The 10,409-nt window shown below is 42.8% G+C and overlaps 1 protein-coding gene across 1 annotated transcript; it reads left to right on the top strand.

Moving 5' to 3' along the window:
• The first annotated feature begins 5,430 nt into the window (after window positions 1-5,430).
• On the top strand, window positions 5,431-8,466 carry LOC135055243 (putative nuclease HARBI1). Its single transcript, XM_063959056.1, has 4 exons — window positions 5,431-6,175; window positions 6,260-6,632; window positions 6,942-6,963; window positions 8,268-8,466. The coding sequence occupies exons 1-3, from the start codon at window positions 5,431-5,433 to the stop codon at window positions 6,943-6,945; spliced, it is 1,122 nt and encodes a 373-aa protein (XP_063815126.1). The 3' UTR covers window positions 6,946-6,963; window positions 8,268-8,466.
• Window positions 8,467-10,409: the final 1,943 nt, after the last annotated feature.

Genomic DNA, 10,409 nt, shown 5'->3' with positions numbered 1-10,409 from the left:
ATCCCTTATATTGAGTCCAATTCAATTTACATACATTTGTTGCACCGCAGGAGGCTGCGAGAAACAATGTCAGTCCCGTGGATACTGGGCATCTAAATGAAGCAACAACTGAATTGCTCCATTTTGCGCCCCATGGTGGTAGCCTTAGGGAAAACAATTGAATCATCCCCAATGTCTCATTTATGCTGTTTTGTGTACCATTTGCCTACATTTTTATTTAATCCACGTTAAGGGACTGGGAAGGCCAAGGGCAAACATAAGGTTTACCTACGGGCAGACCAGTCAGCTGGCAAGGAGAACAGAACTAAACATACAAATGAATAGCCAGGCACTGAGGTGAGGGGGAGAAAAGGGTAACTATATAGAGACCAACTGTTTGGCAAAAGGCAACCGCTTGTATTCACAGCCTATGAATTCACTGCGATGCTGTGACATCACTGAGACATGAGGCACCATATTATTTTCACCATAGTCTGAGGAATGTGATGTGCAAATAACCTATAGTATAGATGTGTCCTCACTCTAGCTTTGTTGCACCATATGGCATGAGACAGGTAATGTGGCTTAGGCACCACGCCACGGATAGTGAGTTTTGTACTTTCGCAGTTTAGCATCTTTTCAGCATTGCATAATGGTGGTCATTCCGAGTTGTTCGCTCGTTGCCGTTTTTCGCAACGCAGCGATTAGGTGGAAAATGCGCATGCGCATGATACACAGCGCGCATGCGTTAAGTAATTTTACACAAAACTTTGGAGATTTACACAAGCTTGAGCGACGTTTTTTCAGCGCTCGAGTGATCGTAGTGTGATTGACAGGAAGTGGGTGTTTCTGGGCGGAAACTGGACGTTTTCAGGGAGTGTGCTAAAAAACGCAGGCGTGCCAGGGATAAACGCAGGAGTGGCTGGAAAAACGGGGGAGTGGCTGGCCGAACGCAGGGCGTGTTTGTGACGTCAAAGCAGGAACTAAACGGACTGAGGTGATCGCAGTCTAGGAGTAGGTCTGGAGCTACTCAGAAACTGCAGGGAATTATTTAGTAGCAGTTCTGCTAATCTTTCGTTCGCTATTCTGCTAAGCTAAGATACACTCCCAGAGGGCGGCGGCCTAGCGTTTGCAATGCTGCTAAAAGCAGCTAGCGAGCGAACAACTCAGAATGAGGGCCCATGTGCACTGCAGTGGGGGGGGGGGGGGGGGGGCCAGATATAATATTTGCAGAGAGAGTTAGATTTGGGTGGGTTATTTCGTTTCTGTGCAGGGTAAATACTGTCTGCTTTGTTTTTACACTGCAATTTAGATTTCAGTTTGAACACACCCCACCCAAATCTAACTCTCTGCACATATTGGCCCTCATTCCGAGTTGATCGCTAAGAGTCATCGCATCGCAAATGTACGAAATGTAAGTATCTGCGCATGCGCAAATGCGTGATTACGCATGCGCGACGACATACGTACGACAACTGTGCAAAATTACTTAGGAAAAAAAAAGCCGTAACTGCCAAACGAAAACGAGGAGTGGCGTGGGCGTGGCGGAGGCGAGACTTCGCAATGCTCCGACATGGGCGTGAAAGTGGGCGTACTGTGTGGGAGTATGCAACTAGCACTGGGCGTGGTTTTCGCAAATAAACATTGTCGCTGTTAAAACTAACTTAGGAAACCGTAGCAACATTCACGCAGCAGCAGAGTAGGTCTGCAGTTACTCTACATTTGCGAAGTACTGGTACAAGTGTGTATGCAGTAATTAGCAGTTAATTGGAGAGCACATTCATCTGATGTCCAATTACTTGTTAATTACTGAGCACATGAAAGTTACCAACCACCAATTGACTGAACACACATTACATGTTTATTCTACTCACATATTAATCTCACACACTGTCAAATAAGGTTGTTATTTGTGTTTACCTTGGTGTGTAAGCATTTTGTAGAAATGTTTTAATGTGTGTTAGACTACTAAATACAAACAAGTTACATTTTTAGATAAAGTTAGAGAATTCTGCTACATTCTTATCAATTAACCAACACCCACATAATGCAGCATACACTATGATTTAGTTTTAAAAGTCACAATAATATATGTTTATAATATCTGTCAATGTTTTCAATGATGTCATGTTGACCAAAGATATTTAATCAAGTTGTCGTGTCTGTTTTATTAATATGGACATTAAAGTGTGGTGCAAAGCATACCTTTTTTTTTAAATTATTTATAATTTTAAGGAGAATTAGCAGATTGGTCATCAAGTGTCTATATGTTGACCTAATCTTTTGGTAACTAAGATTTTGCTAATGCATTACCTTCAAGAAATTGCACACATTTGTAATAATTTTTTTTTATTACGGTAATAATATTACACAACATTTAAACATGGCTCCACATGAGTCTCACAGGCAGAGATAGACCAAGCACCAAGCAGATGGCACTGACAATAATTATATAGCAGAACTCAGTACTCTGCAAATTTCTGCTTCTGACAAAAGTATCTTTTAAATGCATAAATTAAACATATTACACACCCTGCCACACACAAATTTGATACCAAATGAAAAAGAATTAGTATCCACCACACAAACACAACAATACACAGCACACTAGTGAGAGGAAGATGGCTCTGTTGTTTGTTCAAAGAAACTCACAGGCTACAATTCCTCCAAACAGAAAAAAGACATTTCACTAAGAGGGAGTGATCCATTCTGGCCACACAAGCCAACTCCAAAATAACATAGCGGCAACTACAAAAACATGGGTGCTGCCCATCTGGAGAGACATCACTTTCTTCTTTTTCTCCCCGCCTGAGGCTGATCTTCTTTGCTTGGTCTGCGGAGTGACCTTCGTTGGGCCTGCCCAGTGGCCTGTTCTTCCTGGCCAGGGGCAGGGGAGGGAGCCGATGTGGTTGGCTCTCTGCCACTGTGGGCAAGGGAGACAGCGATGGCCTGGAGCCCTTGCAAGATGTTATTTGCAAGGCTTTGGTTTGAGGAGGCCAGTTGTTCTTGGGCCTGCCTGATCTCTGCCAGACCTTGGCAGAGTTGAGCAACACCTTGCTCAACACAGGTTCGGATCTCAGTGAGCCGGACAGCTATCTGGCTTACCTCCCGGATGACCCCGTCTTGAAATGTGTTTAGGCTCTCACCATACCTAGCAATTTCAAGCAGGATCTCCGGGATAGCAGAGGGTTGGGTGGGGGGGCCAGTAGGAACCTGCATAGGTGGGTTTTGTTGGCCCACACTGCCAGACCCACTAGGTCCCTCCACCTCAGCCTCAACCACATAACCGGCCTGTGACTCAAACTGTTCACCACCCTGTGCTGTGTTTTGTGCCAAGCAAATAGAAGAATGTGTGGGGAAAAAGTTGGAGTATAAATTAGTAAAAGATTCTAAATACAGTTCAAATTACAGACAAATAAATGTGTAAACTTACCTTCCAAGTCATGTCCCGTCAGAATCTCAGGCAGGTCCGTGTCCATATGAGACACCCCTTGGCCCTCCTCATAACTGACACAGTCCATCGCCATCTCCTCCAAGTCAGTATACTCCACAGCGACAGGTGGTCCACCCCCTGTAGCCCTTGAGGCATTCCACTCCGCAGCCCTCTTTGCCTTCAGGCGGGATTTGAAGTCGGCCCACCTACATATGTATTGTGAAAGAGGGACAAAGTTGAGTATTATTATTGGTTGTAGAAAATATATAGCACACATGTTCTGCTTGTGTTTGCTAGACAGAACATGATATGTAACTATATTTTTTGATCAACTTAGCACAGAAAATGGATTGTCAAGATGCACTTACCGTCGTCTCACTTCCTGTGATGTTCTGACGACAGAGCCAACTTCATTCACAGATTTTGTGATGTCTCTCCAGATGCATTCTTTTGAAGCAGCACCCATGTTTTTTGGCCCTCTATGTATTTTGGCCATGGCCTGCGTGACCAAGACACGCAACTCCCTCTTAGTGAATGCAGGCTGTCTTTTTTTCCGTCTGGAGGTAGCCTGTGAGGTTTCTTCTGGTTGGTCATCTCCATCTTCCTCCTCACTAGCAGCTTCTGTCTGCTGTGTTTGTGTGGCTAAAGTCAATTCTCCCTCAGTTTGCTCACTATGTGTGTGTGGCAGGGTATCCCCACTCAATTGTTGAGGTTCAGAAGCAGAAATTTGCAGAGTACTAGGTCCTGCCTCAACATCCGCAGAGGCGGATTCTAACAAGCGCCTTTGCCACTCTAAGCGTTGTTTCTGCAATGCCATCTGCTGCTCTGCAATGCGGTCTAGCTCTGCTGCGATTTGCTCACGAGAAGCCATGTTTGTGATGTGTGTACGCCGAGGTGTGTGCGCTTATATACCTACGTGCGAATCGTTAATTCACACAGGTGTACACTATTAATCTGGTGAATGATTGCACTGCTTATTTAAGGGCCGAGTTTGCACGCTGTGAGTGTATGTAGTTTGGAGTTTCATTTGTTTGTTGGCTTGTGCGTGAAGGTGCTAGTGGAATTTGCAGAGTGAGTAATTGTCAAGCATACCTTTGTCCTTTCGTTTGCGTTTGGAATATAGACAGTGTTGCATTTTTTATGCAATTTTTCGTTTGTGAGTATTGTGGAAATGTTATTGTTAATTTTTGGAAGTCAAAGTGTTTTATTAATGTTTTTTTGTTAAATTATTTAATCCCATATATATTTGGCAAGTCCATTTGTGAAAATAAACCTGTGCTTATTATTTGTGACTATCATTTGTGTTCTCTTGTAGGTGCTTGTTTTTGGGTCATATAACCCTTTGATATTTCTTTGGATTGGTGTGCTAGGGAACACCAAGTTTTCATTTCTTTTTGAGCAGGTAAGTGTCCTTGGCCTGTATTGGTGGCTGTTTGTTTTAATGGTCTGTATGTTATTTGTGACTATCATTTGTGTTCTCTTGTAGGTGCTTGTTTTTGGGTCATATAACCCTTTGATATTTCTTTGGATTGGTGTGCTAGGGAACACCAAGTTTTCATTTCTTTTTGAGCAGGTAAGTGTCCTTGGCCTGTGTTGGTGCCTGTTTGTGTTTTTTAAAATTGTTGAGCTTATGTTTTTTTTCCTTTTGGCTAAACCAAATTTTTTTTTACCAGGATTGATCTGCAAAGTAGTGTTTGTCTTTCCTGGTCTAGCTACTAAATGCCTATTTTTTTTTGTTTGTGGTTTTTTATTGGTGTTTGTGAAGTTTTTTATGCAGAGAAATGTACCCAAAAAATTTTTTTGGGAATTGTAAAAATAACATATGTATTTTTAATTAAATTTGTTTTTTATTTTTTATTTGCAAAATTGTTTTACATTTTGGACATGAATTCAACACAGAAAAAATGTACGCTCCTGCAGTAAGTTGACACCACATTTGTAAAAACATTTTATTGTAGTATATTTGTCAAACTTTAGTTTTGTATTCTTCATCTTTGTTTTTTTTTTAAAAGTGTGTGATGTCAATATATATTGCAGCAGAAGCCCTACCTCCCCAACCCACGCCAGCACTCCCACCCCAACCGCAAGCCCCACAACCACAGCCGGCTCCTCATCAACCAAGGCAACGGAGGCGTGCTAGGCCACCAATTTTCCGAACCCGTGTCCTACTTTTTGGGATGCCAGATGATGTGGTGGTGCGTAGATACCGGCTGCCACCACATCTAATCCTAGACACTCTCTCCATAATAGAGAGTGATCTGGAGTCTGAAATTCGGTATCCTACAGCAATACCACCATTGACACAATTCCTTGCAGTGTTACATTTTTTGGCTACAGCCTCATATCAGCATGTTGTGGGAGACCTGGTTGGCATGTCGCAGGGCCAGTTCAGTAAGGTCCTGCGGCGTGTCTGCCAGGCTTTCCTAAAGCGGGTGAAGCAGTTCATTGATATGCCTTTGGATGTTGGTGCCCTAGATGTGGTGAAGCGGCAATTTGCGGAAGGTGGTAGTCGCTTCCCACATGTTATTGGGGTTGTGGATGGCACACATGTTGCTATTCAGCCACCAAGACATAATGAAGAAATTTTTAGAAACAGGAAACTGTTTCATTCTCTGAATGTAATGGTTGTTTGTGGGCCATCCCTCCAGATCCTTTCCCTGAATGCAAAGTTTACTGGAAGTTCCCATGATGCATATGTCATTAGACAATCAGGGATATGGCAGAGATTAAGATCAAGTCAACGAGCAGACATGTGGTTATTGGGTGAGTTTTTGCTTTAATTTTTTAAACAAACAAAAATAACTTGACAAATATACTATTTTGAAATATTGGATTATCTACCAACAGGAGACCGTGGATATCCTTGCACCCCCTGGCTCATGACTCCTTACCGTAATCCCAGGCCAGGACCACAGATGGCATTTAACTCCGCGCTTACTGCCACTAGGCAGCTGGTGGAGCGCACAATTGGTGTCCTTAAAGGGCGGTTTCGTGTGCTCCACCGCACTGGTGGCGACATCATGTATTCGCCGGAGATGGCAAGTAAAATAGTGGTCCTGTGCGCAATACTACATAATATCGCGGTAAGGAGTAGTGTAGAGCTTCCTCAGGCAGAGGAATTGCCTGATGAGGAGCCAGGGGTTGGTCCACGCTTCGGTGGGGGGAGTGTGACACGGAGGGGGAGCCAAGTGAGGGCAAGAATTGTTGCAGAATATTTCAGGTATAGTGTTTTTATATTTTATATTTGCACAAATAATACAACACAGTATGCTTATGTTTTTTAAACCATGATTGCATTTTGTATGATCTTGTAAAGTGATTGGGTAAGGCTTTTGTTGTGTTGGAATGGGTAATTGATTTTTTTAACAAAAACCAAAAACACGTTAAGCTTACAATGTTTATTTAGAAATTTAAATACTGTAATGTTAATAAATAGTGTCCTTATTTATTTTATATCCTCAAATCCTGATTATGTAACCAAACACACAAACAAATGATACTCAATGTTTCACACTTTGTGACTGTCCAGCTGAATGATCACACGAACTGTGGTGAGTACACAGATATGTATAGTAATTTTATCTAAAGTCTGTGTCTCTGTGTGTGTTTTGTTTTCTTAAATTTGTGTTCAAAACATTTTCGCTTCTGCTAATGCGAATTTCCGCTCGTGCCAAATAACACTCTGCTCTTCACAGCATTGCAAAGATCAATAAAGTTATTAGAAATGACAACATAGATTTTTGACCAATCACATGCTAACAGACACTATAAATATATGCCCAAATAAGGAAAACGCCATTGCCATGATGCGTGCAGCACCGTTCACCAGGCGGGAGCTCCGCGTGCTGGTTGCGGTGATGGACCGCCGCGTAGGCCGCGTTGGGCGCTTCATCCCCAATCGGGTGAAGCGCGAGGCCTACGCGGAGGTCCGCCGCCTGCTGCGGACTCGCGTCCGCAGCAGGCGGACAATCATCCAGCTTGAAAGGAGGTGGAGTGATCTCCGTAGGCGGACTCCCGATTTGTTGGCGGAGATCCGCCAGCAAATTCGTGCGCTGCATACACGAAGTAAGTTACCTTACATAAGTTTAAAGTCCTAAATTGTGCTAATGTGTGATTTTCCAAGTTTTGGGCTTCCGGAATTTATGTAACAATTGTTCAATACAATGAGCACTGCAGGGGAAGCATATGTAACATGTGCAGAGAGAGTAAGTTTTGGGTGGGGTGTGTTAAATCAGGTACAAAAATTTGCATTGCTAAAATAAAGCAGCATGTATTTACCCAGCCCATAATTTAAAAAACATACAAAATCTAACTCTCTCGGCACATGTTATATCTGCCACCCCTGCACTGCACATGCTTTTGGCCAATTGCAAACTAAATTCCTGCTGTAATCCCCTTGGATTTGCAGACATTTTACAGTAAGTGGTAGGCTAATTGCAACCTGCAGTGCCCTTTTATGGAAATTAGGACACTGTGTGTGGTTAGGTAAAACAGTACTGACTGTAGCAAAGTAACACCAAACAAGTGCATGTTTACAAAAAATAAGAAGCAGGCAGGAAAATATTCCAAAATACTTGATCAGTGCTGGCTATCTAATAAGGTGCCTTGAATAGTAATCTGGTGATGTTGCCTAGACCAATCACTATGACTCAATTGCCTAGATTAAGGAATGAGCTTCAAAGTAAAAGTTTGGACTCATTTTTTTTGCTGTGGCCAACATGAAGAGGATCTTAACATGTTTGCTTTTCTTTGAAACAAAACAAAGAATTTAACAATGAACAGAACATTGAGAAAACAAATTGATTACTATGTAATTTCTCATGTTTAAACAATTTGTACAATATTATCATTCTAGGACAACAACAACGGCAAAACTCCCCACCCCCTTCCCCTTCTCACTCCCCCTCCCCTTCTCACTCCCCCTCCCCTTCTCACTCCCCCTCCCCTTCTCACTCCCCCTCCCCTTCACAGTCCCCCTCAGCTTCCCAGTCCCCCTCAGCTTCCCAGTCCCCCTCAGCTTCCCAGTCCACCTCAGCTTCCCAGTCCACCTCAGCTTCCCAGTCCCCCTCAGCTTCCCAGTCCCCCTCAGCTTCCCAGTCCACCTCAGCTTCCCAGTCCACCTCATCTTCCCAGTCCCCCTCATCTTCCCAGGCCCCATCAGCTTCCCTGGCCCACTCCACTTTCCATTCCCCTTCTCACCACACCTCTCCATCTCTTTCTGGGACCCCTTCTCCTCCTTCCCATACCCCTTCTCCTTCAAATTCAACATCCCAATCTGAACCCCCCTCACCCTCTATTGCTTTAACTTTTTCTCCGCCCCCCTCGCCCTCTCAATCAGACCCCCCCTCTGAAATTGGCAAACAAATCCAGCCTCCTTCCCCCATCCAGCCTCCTGCCCCAATCCCTCCTCCTTCCCCAATCCCTCCTCCTTCCCCAATCCCTCCTCCTTCCCCCATCCAGCCGCCTTCCCCCATCCAGCCAACATCCCCACCCAGTGAATGGGCAGAGGAAGCCCCTGCAGACCGTTCCGGGAGTCTGGATGTTGCCGTGGAAAGTAAGTTTATTTTAATTTATAAAAAAATGATTACCCACTTACACTTACAATGCCAAAACATGCAGTGTTGTAGTGTTTGAATTCTTGGACCCTGGACAAATATTTGAACATTTCAGCATGGTGTACATGTTGCCTTTACATATTTGTGAGTGTCATTATATGTACAGTGTGTATGTGTGCAATGTTTTGTGTGTCCACTCTAGGTTGACACTCATTAGGTAGCCAGGGTTGGCAGGACAACAGGGTTTATATGTGTTATTTTGTATGGTAAACAGTTAGACCTGAGTGGACTTTAGTATGTTGTTGGGCTTTTACACTTGGGCCTGTGTAGTCTGAATATTTACACTTACAAATCACATGCTTCACTTTGTTATGCAGCCTAATGACACACTGATTTGTTGTGTGAAAGTGACATTCTCAAAATTACTAATTGTTCTAGTCAAACCGGTTTGCACTTATTTAGTAAGGGCAGCTTTCATGGAGTGTGGGAATGCTATGATATGTTGGCCTTCTGAAGATGTTGATATGCAGTGTGAGGAGGCAGGACCAAACCCCTTTAAAATAATCTAAAAACATAAAAAAGGTAATGAATGCCAACATGGTGTAACAGTGACGAAGATAGAACATAACTTTAACATGGGATGTCGCCCATAACAACCAATACAAAAAATCTTTAGAATTGTGGAACCACTTCTACAAGATATTAATTATTTTTTGGCTTGTTTGCTATGGGCAACGCTACTTCTTAAAATGAACTCACATAGTAGCAAATGTAGCCCATGGTCTTTAAAATTGGACTAAGTAACCAAAAAAGACTGAGCAGGCTTGCCTTTTTTTAAGCTAATGATTGTACCATAAAACAGTCATGATGTATCAACTTTGCCATTAAGCAGGCCTGTCCAAACTGCGCAACTGCAACTGTTGATAAACTACACATCCCAGCATGCCCTTACACAGGTTTGGCATTCCCTGGCCCCAAAACTGAGTCAACGCATGCTGGTATATGTAGTTTCACACAAGCAGGAGGAATGCAGTTTGGACCTGCATGCATTAAAGTGTGCTTTGTGCCTTGCTTGGATAATAAGCAATGTGAGTAAGTTATTAATGTTTATGTTATCTCTTAATTTCAGATGTTGCCGTTGGAGATCCAACATCAATACAGTACATTTGTACACATATGAGGCAGCATCTCCAGGCCTTGTTGGAACTTGTTGGGGACCTGGAAAAGTTATGTTAAATTTTATTTAGACAACAAAAAAAAAACAACAAAAAAAAAAAAAAAAAACTTTGTTAAAAAAATAAAAAATAACATTCTTATACTTTTGCGGCTCCTTATTATTTATTAATGCAATAAAGGAACACCAGATTGCATAACAAACATTTCTTACCTTAAACATTTCAAACATCTAACGTAACTTATTTTAAAAGAACAACTAAAACATG

Source organism: Pseudophryne corroboree, chromosome 3, assembly GCF_028390025.1.
Source record: "Pseudophryne corroboree isolate aPseCor3 chromosome 3, aPseCor3.hap2, whole genome shotgun sequence".
Taxonomy (NCBI): Eukaryota; Metazoa; Chordata; class Amphibia; order Anura; family Myobatrachidae; genus Pseudophryne; species Pseudophryne corroboree.
Note: the sequence above shows the minus strand (reverse complement) of the source record. Positions and strands in the feature narration are given on the sequence as shown.

Excerpts from the sequence above, each read along its gene's own strand:
- LOC135055243 (XM_063959056.1), top strand. The coding sequence starts at position 5,431 with ATGTCAATATATATTGCAGCAGAAGCCCTACCTCCCCAACCCACGCCA. Across the intron at positions 6,176-6,259 it reads AGCAGACATGTGGTTATTGG|GAGACCGTGGATATCCTTGC; the intron begins GTGAGTTTTTGC and ends ATCTACCAACAG.